This window comes from Melanostigma gelatinosum (genome assembly GCF_949748355.1).
Source record: "Melanostigma gelatinosum genome assembly, chromosome: 14".
Classification (NCBI taxonomy): domain Eukaryota; kingdom Metazoa; phylum Chordata; class Actinopteri; order Perciformes; family Zoarcidae; genus Melanostigma; species Melanostigma gelatinosum.
Genome location: NC_136647.1, coordinates 21,901,955 through 21,919,348, shown reverse-complemented (window position 1 = coordinate 21,919,348; position 17,394 = coordinate 21,901,955). Strand labels below are relative to the sequence as shown.

The following is a 17,394-nucleotide window of genomic DNA, read 5'->3' as shown; positions in this document are numbered from 1 at the left end:
CTGTGGAGATGTCTGCCTCTATGTCCTCTATTCTTATTTCTCTCTCTCTCTCTGCGTTCCTAACGCTCCCTCTTTCTCTCCTTTTCTTTCAGGTATCTGAGTTACGGCTCTGGCCCCAAGAGGTTCCCTCTGGCAGATGTCCTCCAGTACGCCATGGAGTTTGCCTCCAGTAAGCCGGTGTGCACCTCCCCAGTGGAAGACATTGACCCGTCAGCGCCCCCTGGTGGCACAACAGGACAACAGCTGTCCCCACCGAGGCAAGTTTCATAACAAGATAACATGCCCTTCCTGTTATCAGATTCAGCAAACCCTCTCAACTGCACAAACTTGTCATGAATTGTTTGTTGAATTGATGAATCCTGCAGTTCATCAGTAGGCGCAGGTTTGTGTCGACCAGATCATTTTTTACAAAGGGTTTATCCTTCTTGTTCTCATGATTCTGGTAACTTATTTCAACCTGAAATTGCAGATTTATTTGGGTCTTTTGTGAGTTGTAAACTCATTTGAAGTTGATATAGTGAAACAGATGTGTATTTATGCATACAGTAGTTACAGAGCAACATTCATGTTTCTGTTTCTGACCACTGGATGAACGTTGAGTCCAATATTCACTTTATTTGAGCTGTTTTTATCTCTACCCTCTCTGGCTCTTAAGCTGCTAAATGCTGCACTCTGTTCACCGGCTGGCCTCTAGCGGTGTCTGTCTGCTGTTTGCTGCTGAGCAGGTAGTGGATATCGCTTTTTTAAAACTCTTTTGCGGAACAGAGCTGCCTTCTGTGGCTAAAAACAACACAGAGCGGTGAGAGTGAACCAAAACAGTAAACTTACCGGCAGCGTAGCTAAACAATGAGCTGAAACTCACTATGAAGCTCTGTAAAGCACATGAGCTGCAGATTCAGATGATAATCCTGTCGATTTATCACTGCACGTGGATTATATTCTTGTAAATTACTCGTACATGCCACTTAAGAACCACTCTTTTCATCCGAGTGTTGTTAGCATGTTAGCGGTGTTGCTCTAGTGTTGGTAGGTTGGTCAGTCAACTAATCTCTTTGGTCCAGACTGACTCATTGGTTATAAGCTGGTGGGCATGACAGTTTGTACAGACATTATCCTCTCCTCTGGTAGGTGCTACAGGGCTCTGTACACCAAGACCACCAGACACAGGAACAGCTTCTTTCCACTGGCGTCACTCCCATGAACAATAAATAAGTCATATTGCACTACCTCTGTTTGCACTACTGTATTTTATATATACCGGTATATACATACACACTTTTGGTGTGGGATATATTTATACTTATATTGTATATAGCTGTTAAATGTCCTTGGTTTTCTTATATTTCTCTTGTTTATTGTATATATTTCATATGTGTGTCTGTACGATGAGAGTAATGTATAACCGGAGTCAAATTCCATGTATGCGCACGCATACATGGCCACTAAAGCTGATTCTGAATCTGACATTAATGACCTCCTCTTGCTGATCCCCTGACTTTTCAGTCAAATTGAAATGTCTCCAATACTTTGGTTTATGACCACATACCAGTACAACTGATGACATTCCCATCAGCCTCAGCTGTGACTTGCTAATTAGCAAATGTTGGCATGCTAACGCGGTACACAAAGAGCTCCACCTGTTCATAGGAGCGCCTGCGTATGTTCACTGGGGTCAAGTGTTTGTGCCAGTTGGGCCAAGTGTTGACGTTTGACCTTTAATTAGCAAACCTCACTGGTACTACTTAAGATTGTTTCTGCTTTCACCCACTAGCCTGAACAGGATTGTTGTAGCATTATGTTAAGCTGCAAAAAAACCTGGAATTGTAAAATTGGACTGGATCCTTTTTATATATGTTTTACTTGATATCCTGTGTGTCTCTCACCCCTGCAGCACAGCTGAGCAGGACCCCTTGCCTCCCTTAGAGAGCTCAGGCTCTGCCTCAGGTCCCACCATAGCTAACACTGCAGCCCAGCAGCAGAGAGTACCCATCCATAAGCCCTTTACACAGTCCCGGCTACCCACCGACCTCCCCATGCACCCTGCCCCGCGCCAAATCACAGATGAAGAGCTGAAGGTGCTGGAGGGCTGCCTGCAACGCTGGAGGAGTGAAGTGGAACACGACACCCGTGGTAGGTCTGCGGTCCCTGCCTCCTATTCAAAACCCTTTGTGCTAGGGTCCTGAAGCATGAATGACCTGTACCTCTGTAATGATGCAATCTATTACCAATAGATTGTATATGATTGTTTCCCCACCAGATCTGCAGGGCAGTATAAACAGAATCCACAGAACCATTGAGCTCATGTACTCTGACAAATCCATGATGCAGGTGAGCAGCTCTTTACTGGAATCAGACATATTTGAAATACAAAAAGCCAAATCAACTTCTCCGCTTGTGAATCAACATTTCAAATCTCCGTTGCTTTGTTCCAGGTTCCATACCGGCTTCATGCAGTGCTCGTCCATGAAGGCCAGGCCAATGCAGGCCACTACTGGGCTTACATCTACGACCCACATCAGCTCTGCTGGATGAAGTACAACGACATCTCTGTCACCAAGTCGTCCTGGGAGGAGCTGGTCCGGGACTCGTTCGGAGGCTACCGCAACGCCAGTGCCTACTGTCTCATGTACATCAACGACAAGAAGCCCTTCCTCATAGAAGGTAAACATGGACACGGGATGCTTTTACTGACCGATAGCCGAACCTCGTTAACCGACAAGGTTCCTGCTCACATACAGCGAGGCTGCGGTTGAAGTGCCTAACAGGGAGCTGCAATGATAATCGATGCACAAACAGGTTGAATCCCTCCTTTACAGCCAGTCGCAGTGTCTGCACCAAACGGGCATGATGCTGCGTGCATTGTCATGGACACACAGCGGCAGTTAGTAAAGCTGTGTTTCTGCCCGGTATATACTCGGTCAGGGTTTCTCTCAGGGAATTGCCGACGTAACGTTAGCTCGTTAGTTGTCCAATCGAGATGGAGAGAGCGCCGCCCGATCCCAATCTCCACACTCGCGGACTCACAGACTTTGAGGGTTTAGTTCTGTCCCTCTGTCAAATCCTTGAGTGTTTGAGTCTCTCTCGCAGACAGTTCGAGCCCTTTATGAACCCCATCCCGAACTTTGCATTTGTGCAGAGTTTGCCCAAGGGAATTACCCACAATTCATAGCAATGTGACGTTAAACATGGGCGTACCAGTGGAAGCATGGAGATGTAAAAAAGGTTATCAAAGAGGACGTCACATGTGTGTTCAGCCTGTCATACTGCAGTTACACAGAAACATTCGGGATTAAAGATGGAACAAAAAACAACATGAAATCAGAGGAATGAAGCAGAGGTTACATTACAGATTTATTCATCAAATATTTCATTTTGTCATTGAAACTGTTTTGACAAAAATGAGTAAATAGATTGACAATGACCTCATCTTGTGAGGAAAGAGCCGGAGGAAGTTCAAATCAGAGAGTAAAAGGTATCAAATATATACCCACAATTGTAGATAATATTGTTTGACATTGTCATGGTAATGTGATATGTTGTTCCAAAGTGCTGTCCCATTCCTATTTACACCATTTCAAGCCCTCAGTCTCTCACACTCAACAGGCTCACTTATAGTGGGCTGACCTTTAAGTGGACCAGCTATTCTCCTTTAAGACTAAAAACCACTCCTTTAAAAAGGAAAAAAGAAGAAGAAAAGTATATATTTTCTTTACTGTTTAGCTGTTAGCATTTATCGTTCCAAATTCATATTGTTGGTTAATGATAAACCGATTTATTAACATCCCTAGCATGGACCAAGGTTTAGCCAGTGGTAGGGTTTATGTGTCTCTGATCAGTTATCTTTCTCAAAAACACGGCCAAAAGATAACATCTGCTCCTAGTTTGTCTCGTGAAGGACTGATTCAGCCATGGGCGACATGTTTACTGTGTGATTTGGATTCACTGTAGTTTCTACTGTTGGTTCAGTTTAAATCAAAGAAGTGGAGCTGGTTCCACTGCGACTCTGTATTGCCATCTCTCCTGTAGACTGTTTGTCCAGCTCAGACCTGCTGCTGTTGAGAAATCACGTTCTTGTCAAAAGCTTCAGTTTGAGTCTGAGCACCAACGTTTTTTGTTTCCTGGTGTTCTAAGTGAAATAAATAGTTATATCTGTTGGAAAATATATATATAAATAACATTGCAGCAAGTAACGGTCATGTTTTTGAGCAGACCAGCTCACGATCATCGTCTCTCTCTGTATTGTCTCTGCAGAGGAGTTTGATAAAGAAACAGGACAGATACTCAGCGGCATGGACAAACTACCTCCAGACCTGAAGCAGTATGCGAGGAAGGACAACGAGCTGTTCGACAAGGAGGTCGAGGAGTGGGACTTCCTGCAAGTCCGCAAGGCCCAGCAGGAGAAGCTGGCCCTGGCAGCAGCAGCAGCAGCAGCATCATCCTGCATCTCCACCTCTTCCTCCTCCCCTCAGCCAATGAGTATTGAGTCCAGCCCTCCAGACAACACAGGTCAGGGTCATGACACATAGACTACAATGATTAAATGAGGAGGATGAAGAACACAGAAAAACTCTTTTAAAATGTTATAGAAATGACCTTGAAATATTGGCTTGCTGCCTTACAACTCCGTGTGTGTGTGTGTGTGTGTGTGTGTGTGTGTGTGTGTGTGTGTGTGTGTGTGTGTGTGTGTGTGTGTGTGTGTGTGTGTGTGTGTGTGTGTGTGTGTGTGTGTGTGTGTGTGTGTGTGTGTGTGTGTGTGTGTATTCTGGCATACAATAGACACAGTATATCACAGGGAAGGTCTTGGCTTAAATAGCTGGCTGTAAGAAAGTGATCTTTGATGTTTATGATGCAGCCCACCGCACTTAAATGTATTTCTATTGAACGATGGTGGACACATGGTATGATGATTGGGTGCATCAGGCAGTGAAAGGTTTTGTCATTCAAGCAAGCGTGTTGGAACCCAATTGATACTTTTAACGTGGACCTAAACTACATTTGACTCTAGGCACCTGTCCAAAATACGAGCTTCCCACATGTAATCCTGTAAACGTGACGGATCACTTCCAGATGAATGTAGACCTCGTGCTGAGAAAAGAGAACTTCAGTAAAGAACTGCATTGTTTTGTTTCTCTCATGGTGCCGTCTGCCCTCCCACAGTACCCCAGCAGGAGCCCGAGTACATGGAGCAGCCATCACCCACCAACGACTCCAAACACCTGCAGGAGGACACGGAGAGGGCCATCTCCAGGGCTGCTGCTGAGCATGAGGAGAGGAGCCCCGAGGCGCTGTTAACCGCTGTATGTAGAACACACAGAACACACTACGTCTGTCTTTCATGTCAGTTTAATACCAATCAACAAACTGAAGTGTATCCACCTGTGTTTTTATGTAATTTGGAGTAATTACTTTCCATTGCACTAATTAAATGTGATGTCACATTTGGCTCCTAAAATGTAACGTCCAATACAAGAGCGTCGTAAAGCTGCTGTAATCAATAGTTTTATTAGAGATGCAGCCGATTGAAACCGGCCACGACCGGCGACATCAGTCTCGTATTTCATTTTTTTCCGGTCACATGTGCAGCATGATAGTCAGCACTGACAGTAAAGTTACAGCCACACACACAGACATGAAGACGTTATGCTTTTCAATTTGTCACAACTGCAAGTCCAAAATAAGCCGTGGAGGAGCAACGTTAAACACACTTTGAACAACTAACCTAATCAGACACTTGTTGTATTGTGATTCATTCCCATCATGCAGCTCAGAGTAATCGGCTGAAGTTGTTGGAGGTTGCATTGACTTGCATTGTGATGCGTTCGAGCTTGACTCTACTCGGTAAAACTGAAAATTGGGCAAATAAATGACATTGTCATGATGTGTTCTTGAATGAATCCAGTTTGCAGCAGATGTTTTCACAGCAATATATAAAATATAGAAGAAAGGGAATTATGAGCTGTTTAACTTCCCAACGCCAGCTCTAAGACATCATGAAGAATACAATCATTTATTTCCTAATCATTTGAACTGTGTGTTATGAAAATGACCTCTATAGACTCTCCGCTCCGTACGGCTCCATAGAGACTTTTAGCTTCTTGTTTTGGTTTTCTGACCTGCGTCACTGTTTTTGTTCACTGCTCTCAGAGTGTTGCCGGGGGCAGCTGGTTTTTTTTCTGCAAAAAAGCTCTCAAAGCCCACCGTTTCCTACCTGCTCAGCACCAAACAGCAGCCGGACAAAGTTAGCGACTAGCTGGTGAACATAGTGGAGCCTTTAGTGGAGCCATATTCTCCTCCTGGAGTTGGTGGAGGCCGAACCACAGCTAGAAACAGAGAGAATGTTGTGCGTACAGTCACCAGCTCGTCAGAAACACAACTCCAAATGAATGATGTGTAAGCTGCTTGCTAGTTTGTCAGTATTGTGTTGTGTTCAGCTCGTTTCGTTAATTCAGGTTAAAATCATTTTTCAACAACGGACCAGTTTCTCTGCTGAGCCGCTGTGAGGGGAAGTAGCAGAAAGATGAAACTTCTTACTAAAAAACATTTTTATCTTCAGCCGACCTCTAGAAGGTGTTCTGTCACAGAAGGAGAGCTGTGTAGTTTCAACAGTTGTGTCCAGTGAGTCTGATCGTGGAGTTAAAGGGAATTGATCAGTCAAGCCCACTTCATTTGATGAGCTCCACTTCTCTTATGATCTGTTTTTACTCCTTTATGTGCAATGTTCCCTGCCTCTCCATCAGTCCTCTGTCCTTCTTGTTTCATCTGTCCATTCTCTCTACAGTCTCTCCCCCCTCCCTCCTCCCCTCAGCCCGAAGTCCAGGTGTGCCCCCCCTCCGCCCCCCCTCCTCCTCACCTGGTCACGGAGGACGAGTCCCCTGGCCAGCGCACGGTCGAGGTGGCCATTCCCAACGTGGGGATCTTTCTCATTGAGTCAGAAGAGGGGGGGTACGATGACGAGGTAGCCCTCGCCCAGACACACCCTCCTCTCCCGTTTTTGTGCTGACTGTGCTTGTTTGACACATGGTGTGAGGGCATCGTTGCCCGCTCACACGGCTCTGCAGAAGGTTTTTCACACCTGAGACAATCTGACCCAGGATCGGCATGAGGAGGAAGATGTTGTGCAATGAGACGGACCTCTTTCGTTGGCCTTCCTGCGTTACTGTGGTGTGAAAAGTCTCTTCTCTGCATCTTGGCACAGAGGCGGGTTGACCTTTTAGCAGAAGACTCCGGTCTGCTTCGTCACACGGGTCACTCTGACGTGAGATCAGAGCACAGGCCCATGTTGGGATTTGAAAAAGCTGTTGTATGTTGAAACCCACCTTTCTCCAGTGTTTAAAACCAAATGCACTCATGGAGGATGTTTGTTATAGTTTGCACATACTTCATGAAGTTATCATGACATGCTTTGTTTTTTGGGGGGTCAGCATGATATCAGCAGTAGTTTTAGGTCAGTGCGTTCTGAGTGAGTTGCTGCTGCTCAGTATTCCTGACTCCTGCACTGTTCACTATCTGCCTCACCACGGCTGTCAACCAATATTCTAAATTTAAATATATATATATATATATATATATATATACACACATACACATACACACATACACACACACAACAACCGGAATGATGTCAGAGAACTCAACCACAGAGAGATGCACCGTGTCCTAACGGCAAGCACGATGTTACGTTGTGTAAAAAAAACACCTTTCAAACGTAAACCCAGATCAGACAGGAGACATAATCACCTAAGAGATTAGGTGAGTTGTACTTGTTAGTACTTTGTTCTTTTTAAACAGAAATCACTTGATTGATATTGCGATATTTACTGGAAATGACACACAATGTAGCCAACAGCAAGTAGGAAGCTCTCGGGCAATCTCCTCCAGCCAGCTGCCTCCTTATTAAGGTTTCTGGAGTGAAATGAGGAGGCATGGTTTAGATAACTCCTCATTTCAACTTCTCCAATCAGCCGTTCCTCGTCCACCGCGCTTTGACCGGCACTTTGGAGGCGCGCGACAGGACTGAATAGCAACAGGGCGTCTGATGAAAGGTCAGAGATACGTGGTGCTGCGTCGCTCGGGGCCAGTTAGGACACGGTGTCATGGACGTGGCAAGAAAGCCCTATGCCACACACAGCTGCCACACGCCGTCCTAATGAGGATCCTGCATCGTGCCGTTGAGGCGACTGCTGTGTCTCACAACCGCGTGGCTCTAACCAATGCATGGACTTGCTGAGTGATGACCGGCATGCAGCACGCTCTATTGTAGTTGCCTCCGAGCACATAACACAGTGGGTGACCTTGCTCGGTTTCGTCACGAGGACCTGTTGTTTTGTTTGACATGGTTCCTGCTTCCCCGGGCAGGCGATGATGACCCCCAACATGCAGGGTGTAATTATGGCCATTGGCAAATCCAGCAGCGTGTATGAAAAGAATGGGCCAGAGACCGCCTTTTTTAAGGTACACACTCCTACCTCTCTCATCCCACCTCCATCCACCTCTGTAATGTGTCTTCTCATGTGTACTTTCTGCAGTGCAGTGTACAGGCTTTAAAAGGTTACACTAACTATTACGGTAACGGAGAAACTGAGTAACTGAGGGAAAGGTTTCTGTGTTCAGACAGGTGCTCAGCTCTAAGCCGCTCAACTGTTTGGGCAGCACATTCGATTATTGAAAGCTGCCACGTCCAGTCTGCACCCCCGATGTTGCCAAAATCATTTTTGTTTTGAACTTTCTAGTAGTCAAGTGTTGAGACCCTTTTTAAATGGGCTACCATTTAACTTGCCTCTCAAATAGAACGTGACGGTTCCACATGCCACTTCTCAGTAGGGAAACAAAACAGAGATCAATTCCTAATGGAGGAAAAGTCAGATGCAAATCAGCATCCCTAAATTGGCTCCATCTCAATAATATACTTGTTAAATTGCATATGCAACAGTTTTTTGTAAGTTCAGAGAGAGCTGAGAGGAGAGCGAGTGAATGTGTTTGATGTTCAAGCACAAGTCCCACAGAGACACATCAGCCTCTGAACACCCACTGAACCTGTGACTCCACTACGCAGAGGGAAGATGGCGTGCTTATGGTTGCACGCGGCGTTTGTTGTCAACACGTCATTATTGGCAGCGGCTTCGTCCAACATTTACAGAATCCATTAGACTGTTGCAGTCCCACCACTTTAATTAGATCTCTTGAATTATTTTGCAGAAATGTGAGCACACGTTTGAAAGTGCATCATGACTCCAGAAATCAACTCAAAGTTATGAAAACAATCACGTTAGAAATTCCTTATAATTGCCAAATACAATTCTTTGCAGGTTACCTTTGTATGTTCTCGACCCCAGAGGACCAGAATCAGTAGTGGTATCCATGTCCATACCATCTCAACCGCAGTGGGCTTTTAACCACGACTCGTCACCTGTTTGTCCCTCTGCTCAGGCCATAAAGCTGGAGTACGCTCGTCTGCTGAGGTTTGCTCAAGAGGACACGCCTCCTGAGAACGACTACCGACTACAGCACGTCATCGTCTACTTCATCCAAAACCAGGCGCCCAAGAAGATTCTGGAGAGGACTCTGCTCACTCAGTTTGCTGACCGGAACCTGGCCTTCGATGAGAGGTGGGTTAGGCCACTGGTTCCCAACCCGGGGGTCACAGGGGTGGAAGACAACTTTTAAAACAAAAATACAGCTGGCCTTTATCTCAGCATTTCAGAGAAGACAATTAAATGGAATTGCCATTTGTATAGTTTGGATTATTGTCATTATGTACACTTTAAAAGACTTCACAGGATGAAAGAGAAGGAAGACCTGAGCACAAGTTTTATTCACAGCCTTCTCTCTCTGCTGAACCGCTGAGTTTAAAATAACCAAAGAGCTAACAAAACAATGGCCAAGCATGAGGGAGAGAAACAATGAAGAAGCCCATTACGTATGTATGATTGTTAACAAATCTTTAAAAAACTAAACATAAAACAGAGGATTGTATTAAAAGTTCATAAAGGACTTCAAAATCCATCCAAATTGCTCTTATGACACAAACCTGCAGTTATCACGTTATATCCAATCTCAAAATATCCATAAAATATGTCAGGGGTCGTCAGTTTAGAGAGTGTCTGTTAGACTGTACCCTCTGCCACAACGTTGTGTTGTAATACAAATGTGCTATAAAATGAAGTACCGTACACTTAATGGCATGACTTAAACTTAATGAACTTACTCATAGTGACCAGCAGAGGGCAGCAGAGACCTTTCCTCTGACAAACAGGTTCACTGTCTCCCTGGTCAGCGCTTCACTGCTGCAAGTCCGTTCAAGCACTGATCTCAGGAGATGCATGACTTTTTAATGACTTTATTTCTATACTGCTGGAAAATATCAAGATCCCCTCCCTATGAGCATTGTGCTGTTCATGTCATTAGGCTACGCAGTGCCCCTCACTGTCTCTTCAAACTTTCCAGCAACGCTTGATGGCCTCGATCCATATTCATGAGTGAAGAATTGATTTCTCCCTTCTCTGCTATTTTGAGCGAGGTAATTAGATGTGCGTGTGCATGTGGCCTCAATGGGAGCCTCCGGAGGAGTGTTTCACTTCTCCTCTCAGCACTAAAGAGTGATTTGTGACTGTTTCGTCTCCTGGAGTAGCTCACAGTGACTCATCGCTAATGCCGGCTCCTCTTCCTGTCTCCCCACAGATGTAAGAGCATTATGAATGTAGCACGTGCCAAACTGGACCTCATCAAACCCGAGGAGGTCAACATGGATGAATACGAGGTCAGCAGTGGTGTCTTTACTCGTCTAGAATACTAGATTTGAGTCTTTTTATACAGCGTTTAATGCAGTGTTATACATTCTCTTTGCTGTGACATTAAAATGCCAGTATTTGCAGGTCGATGTGCATTTGAGTGAGCTTTTCGACGCTGACCTCTGTTTATCTTCATCAGATGTGGCATCAGGCTTACCGGAATTTCCGCGAGACAACAATCTTCATGATGACTGGCCTGGAGCTCTTCCAGAAGACAAAGTATGGCGACACCTTAGCTCTGCTCCTCCTAATATCCAGCAGTGGAAACATTGAAGTGTTTTATTAGAGCTTTAACTCGTGAGTTTAATGTTGCACGTGACATTTGTCTTCAGTTAATTCCCCGTGTGCCAGTGAATGTTGAAATGTCACCTGCAGAGGGCGGCAACTCTGTCTGTGCAACTGCCTCACGTTGTAGTTGTGCAGTGAGTTCATCGGGTTTATTTCCTCTGTGAGATGGTTCCTTTTCATAAGTCCTCGGTGCAGCTTTCATACTGTTTAATCTGTGTGTAACATCTGTTTATCTTCTCTTCCCCCAGTTACATGGAGGCTCTGATGTATCTGGTTTACTCATACCAGTACAACAAGGAGCTTTTGTCTAAAGGGCTGTACAGAGGGCACGACGAGGAGCTGCTTGGTCATTACCGTCGAGAGTGTTTGCTGGTGAGGCACTGTGTGTGTGTGGGGGGGGATTCTCTATTGAAATGAGTGGGTCCAGAGGGTGTTTGTGTCCAGAGGGTGTTTGTGTCCAGCAGCTATGTCCCTGGGATCCCCGTCTCCTCCGTATCAGACGTCCCACTTTGTCCCTGCTGAAGTGACTCAGCAAAACTACCACGGACAGACATTGCTCCTTCAGCACCGAGCTGTGGCACGATAATCAAATTTGCTCTCGCTGAGACATTGCTTTGGCTACAAAGCCCACAAAAGATTCTACTGTGGGTTTTTTTTCATCCGATGCTGCCAGATGTAAATCCTTTCAGTGTTTTTGCGATTTTGTGAGGCCCCTTTTCACTTCAGCCCCTCCACAGCTCCGGGCTGTGCGCGGTGTGTTGTTGGTTAGGGCTGAGGTAGGGCTGGGCGATAAATCGATTTAATCGATTAATTCGAATGTGTGCTTTAAGGCGATGTGTTTTATTGAAAATCGAGAAAATCGCCCCCACCCCTTTTTCCCGTAGTAGAGTGCGCGCGCATTGTTTACAAACTAAAACAATGGCGGCCAGCAGCTTCACTGCTGCCGCCGCCACCTCACAAAAACAACCCAGCATTTTGGAGACATTCACCAACTGTACTCCGCATGAGAAGAAGAGTGCCCGGTGGAAAGCCATCACGGATGCAGTCGCGATGTATATCGCAAAAGATATGGTGCCCATATACACCGTGGAAAAGCCGGGGTTTATTCACCGTCTCAAAGCTTTGGACCCCAGGTACGTGCTACCAAGCCGTAAACATTTTTCTGACGTTGCCTTGCCTCGGCTGTACAATAGTACACGCCAAAGGATCTCTGCGGAGCTGGAGGGGATGTCATTCTACTCCGCAACAACTGACCTGTGGTCCAGCAGGTTGACCCAGACACCGATCCACTTGACTGGTGGAAGCGTCACCAACTTAACTTTCCAAGGCTAAGTACTTTAGCAAAGAAATACCTCTCTGTGCCAGCTACAAGTGCCCCCTCTGAGAGGCTTTTCAGTGTGTGGGGGGGGGGCATTGTTACATGCCACCGTGCATGCCTGAAGCCAGAGGTAGTAGACAGGCTTGTCTTCCTGGCAAAAAATATTTAGAAAAAACATGCACTACTGTTTAATACTGTTGGTTATGTTGTGAATGCACTTGATTTTGTTTACATGCACTTATTTACTGTGCAAAATATGTTATGTTGATGTTAGATCAGATGTTGCACTTTTGAAAATGTGAATGTTAAAGGGTCATATACATTTTATTTCATGCTGTGTTTGTATCAGTGTATTCAGTTAGAAAAGCTTACTGTAAAAAGTTACATTTGCACAGTTGTTTACAATGGAAGGCTACTATTTAATGCCATTTAATGTTATGTTTAATTTAATTTTATATTTAAATGATTCAGGCAAACAAAAGAGTGACCAAATACTTTTTGTATACTACAGGCACCTTTCTACAATGTTCAGGTTTTGTTTGCACTTTATTTTTATCAACCTACTTGGGAAAATCATCACAAAATAAAAGAAAAAAATGTTTTCAACAGCTTCTGTCATCTGCAAAAAAATTTGGGGGAAAAAAATCGATTTAAATCGTGAATCGGATTTTTTGTAAAAAAATCGGAGATTTTTTTTTTAGGCCATATCGCCCAGCCCTAGGCTGAGGGTATTTTGGTCGGATCGGCCTCGCACTGGTCCTCGGCGGTGCACTCAGTAACCTTACACCAGCATTGTGCTCATAATGTAATCATTGGAGTGGGAATAGGAAGCAGGAGGGCCAGCGAGTGTAAACACATTAGCGTGTCCCCGGCTCACCTCAAACCTCAGCCCCGCACGGCCCGAGCGGTCATCTCAGATCTCTGGCCAGAACCTCTGGCTCTGTCCGCGCAGCTGTTTACCTCCAGCTCTTGTTTTAATTGAAAACACTGCTAACATTGACACAGTTAATGTACTTGGGTGTTTTCTTCCAGCCCCACAGTCCCCGGTTCCAAACTGTTCCAAACTGGCTTGCATTAAGAAATACAAAAAATCTTGTTTCCTCTGAGAGGAGGTCAGGGAGTTTGTCTGTGACAGCAAGGGGGATTGGACAAGAACCGCAAGAAAAGCTTGAATCCACATGAACCCCAGGACCCTCTTCAGTTCCAGTGGCAGGAGATTATTCTGTGATATTCACGGTGCTGTGAGGTTACTGTGGGTGCTTTAGCTGTCTCTACTTCTCTGTTGGAACAAATGGAAAACGTCTCTAGATAGAATAGGGAAATAAATGATGCAGTAAAAATGTCAGTCAGCACAGTTCTTTCATATCTTAATAATCTTAGTATTCTTCAGAGGCCAGAGCAGAGGTTTACAGCCTGTAAGGGTGGAACTGTAGTTGTGAAACATGGAAGTGTATCAAAGGCTCCCTCTTTGGCCGTTGACTCCAGGGAAGGGAAGACGAGTTCGGCAGTAACGTTACATTACCGCAGTAAAAAGGGAACTGCCCCTGAAGCCCCGCCCCCTTTGTTGCACTGAGCTCGTTGGGCATGTTTCGGCAAAGTTTTTAGAACTGAATGTGTCTCGTCCTTTGGTCCCCAGCAACACACACACACATACATTCCTTGCTTTATGGTAATGGAACTGAATGTATTTGACAACTGTCTTAGTAACTCCTATAATCTCCTGCATTAAAGATTCTTCATGGTCTCCCCCCACAGAAATTAAACGAGCAAGCGGCTGCCATGTTTGAGTCAGGGGAAGAGCCGGAGGTGACCACGGGCCTGGGCATCATGAATGAGCTGGTGGTGCTCTGCATCCCACTGCTGCTGATTCACGAGACCGAGCGGGACCTGCTGGCAGTGGAGGACATGAGGAACCGCTGGTGCTCCTACCTGGGCCAGGAGATGGAACGTGAGTCCCTGAGAGAGAGACAGACGCGGCCTGTTCGATATTCCTGGAGAGTTGAGGTCCGAGGTTACTAGAACATTCCCAAAGATCATCAGAACCAGGCCACAGCTCGGTTCACACGGTCGACAGGCTTTGAGGCGTTTCCACTTGTCCGGGGAAATCTGGAAATGTTGCTCCCCAGCAACAACCGCTCTGTCAGTGAAAGTCCAACGTATAAGAGATGTATTACTGATTACCAGACATGGTGGTCTCCTCAATGCAGCATTTGTATTGCGTAAGTACTTAAGGACTCACTATAATATAGTTCTGAGGACATTTTGAGCGTTCGTCTAATCAGACCAGTGTTTTACTATCATGTCTTCATCTGTTTATACACCAGCCTCCGCTTATCAACGACCAGAGAAGTAACAGTTGTTGAACAATGCATTACAAAACAGTTCTATCTGCTAATAGTGTGATAAACTAGATCTGCAACAATTACAACAAAGAAGATTAGTCAGTGAACTAATCGGCAAGTATTTTAATAATCGATTAATCATCATTTACTGACCACCAACGATGGGAACTTTACTTAAAATATATGTACAGTTTTTTTCATATGTGATTTTACTGAATATCTTTTGATTTTGAACCATCTTTTGAAAATATCACTTTAACTCTTTGAACTGATAATAATCAGTCATTCACCATCTGACCTTCTGTAAGAACACAATGAATCAATTATTTGATGAAATAACCTGCAGACAAATCAATGAGAATAATGATGAGTTGTCAGAATCAGAAACCTTGTCGCCCTATTAACAGATATTTACAAATGTTTCTTAGAAGTGGGATTTAAAGTGAAGTGTTGCCAGCTGTCAGTATGTCTCCTCATCAGCCTATATCTTCAGAAATGGCACAAATGCATTTAAAGCCAGACTAGTGCTGAAACAATATGTCGATCAATGGAAGGCCAGACGTTTGAATTTAAATCATGTAAACTGAAGTTGTTGCCGCCCCGCGTACGACCAAAGATGGTCTGTCAGATTGCACTAAGAAATCTCTCCCGGAAAATAATGTCTGTGTAAAGAAATGCGAGTGAAGAGGATTCGGCTCTTATCAGCATGTTCCAGGCTCTCACAGTTCCTGGCCCGTGTTCAGGAAAAAGCTGAGTATTATCACCAGCTCCACAATCTCTTTCTGTTGTGGAACAGGCTTTCAAGCTACGCTGATATCACACGGAAAATATTTACACTGTGATTTCTGCGTTTAGGAATCTGACTTTCACCACTTTGTGTGTTGCGAGGCCGATCCAGTTAATCGTTCCCTTTGCTCCTGTCTGTCTGTCTCTCCTCCTCCTCCTGTTGCAGCCAGCCTCCAGGAGAAGCTGACCGACTTCCTGCCCAAGTTGCTGGACTGCTCGACGGAGATCAAGAGCTTCCACGACCCTCCCAAGCTGCCCAGCTACTCCACGCTGGAGCTGAGCGAGCGGTTCGGCTGCGTCATGGCCGCCGTGGGCAGGGTGCCCACCGACGGGAGATGAGCTCCGGACGGACACCTCTCCGCCATCACGGGCCCGACCCGGGCAGACATCCATGGAACTCTCTTAACCCATGCCTTCCTTCTAAATCCAGAGGTCTCTTGCTGTTAGCTGTTACTCCTCTGTTACTCTTTTGCTGCTATAGATTTTACCATTATAAATATTATTTCACTTTTTATTTTGAAGCAGAACAGAGCAGAGGAAGGAGGGTGCACTGTTGGTGAGGGAATCGAGAAATGAGAGAGAGATGGAAAAACGCAGTGGCAATCCTGCAGTGGTTGAAAGCCAAACACGCTGCTTCAGCTTTTTTTTTTTTTTGAAAGAAACCCCGTTTGAGGGTTTTTGATAGATTATTATTATTGTTACTGTTTGATTCAAGCTTCCCCGACCGCACTCCGAACCCTTCCTGAAGCCTCCTCCTCTGCTGCTCCGCCTCCACTTTGGTACAGTATTACCACGTTTTGTTTCTTTTTTCTAAAGAAGTGCGAAGGAAGAAGCCTTCAGAATGATCAGGCGGCTCAGAGTGTCTCACGTCTCTGGACCGCCGGCAGAGTGAGCCGTTCTCAGTGCTGTGGTCGACGGCTACGCACTTCCTGTGGCTTGTTAATACATCGAGAGAATAAAGTTTTATTTATGGCCCTTTTAGGCCAAATAAACAAATGTTTTGCCTGATGACTTTTCTTTTGCTTACCCAACAACATGGACACTGACATTAGTATTATTAATGGCTTATATATGTATATATATATACTGTATATTTGAGACATTAAGGTGATGGGAAGCCTAACTTGTTAGCATGGTAAGTATCACACTGACCTGAGATCTGTTGTCAGAGACCTGTATGTGACTCTGTGCTCATTCAGCTATTATTATGCAGCTTATTAGAATCTGACTTCAACAACTTTCATTTCAATGATGCATTTTTGGACTAATTTCCTGCAGAAATACAAATTTGCGGGAACTCTGATCGCTACAAACAAGCTGTGTGATGAACCAGCATCATCTCATGAATCAAAATCCTCTTTTGGAATAGTCTTGAATTTGACTCCACCCATAACTCAACGCCACTAAAGTCATCAGTCTGGAGGAACGCATGTTCTCCAGTGTTGTGCACAGATTGGGTTCCCTGCACACGTCACCCTGTTTAGTCATGAAAGTAGCTGATGTTTAGCTCGTCACACGCCGTACTGAGGATCGGAGCTCTGTTTCTAACCCTGTCTAGCTGTCCCAGGACCTGAAGTACTTCAGCACACACTGATCACTTTGGCTCAGGCTGATGACACCGGGTCTGCCGTTGTCCTGGGATGAACCTCTAGTGACGAGTTCCGCTTGCTTGAGCGTTCCGTCACAGCTTCCAGTGGCAGTGTTGAGCAGTCAGTGGACGGCGTGTCTTCCTTCTCTGGCTTCCTTTGTTGAACCGATGTTGCTGTTTTAGAAACACTAGCAGTGGAAGCCGTATTCGACCGTTGACCCTTGCTCATAGTGACTTGATTTGATCCTGCACAAGAGCCCTTTTATCTAATGTACAGATCTAAAC

The 17,394-nt window shown here is 45.1% G+C and overlaps 1 protein-coding gene across 5 annotated transcripts in view; it reads left to right on the top strand.

Annotated features, from left to right (window-relative positions):
• usp25 (ubiquitin specific peptidase 25) overlaps positions 1–16,517 on the top strand; it is a 31,657-nt gene extending 15,140 nt beyond the window's left edge. For 3 of the 5 annotated variants that reach the window (XM_079284175.1, XM_079284174.1, XM_079284173.1), the window contains exons 13-26: positions 93–257; positions 1,892–2,130; positions 2,258–2,328; positions 2,433–2,661; positions 4,252–4,506; positions 5,158–5,297; positions 6,779–6,955; positions 8,356–8,451; positions 9,427–9,605; positions 10,678–10,756; positions 10,927–11,006; positions 11,324–11,447; positions 14,149–14,341; positions 15,688–16,517. In XM_079284175.1, the coding sequence (XP_079140301.1) occupies positions 93–257; positions 1,892–2,130; positions 2,258–2,328; positions 2,433–2,661; positions 4,252–4,506; positions 5,158–5,297; positions 6,779–6,955; positions 8,356–8,451; positions 9,427–9,605; positions 10,678–10,756; positions 10,927–11,006; positions 11,324–11,447; positions 14,149–14,341; positions 15,688–15,860 (2,200 nt within the window). In that variant the 3' untranslated portion in view covers positions 15,861–16,517. The remainder of the gene's footprint in view (positions 1–92; positions 258–1,891; positions 2,131–2,257; positions 2,329–2,432; positions 2,662–4,251; positions 4,507–5,157; positions 5,298–6,778; positions 6,956–8,355; positions 8,452–9,426; positions 9,606–10,677; positions 10,757–10,926; positions 11,007–11,323; positions 11,448–14,148; positions 14,342–15,687) is intronic. The other 2 variants (XM_079284176.1, XM_079284177.1) reach the window with 2 other exon arrangements.
• The last annotated feature ends 877 nt before the right edge of the window (positions 16,518–17,394 follow it).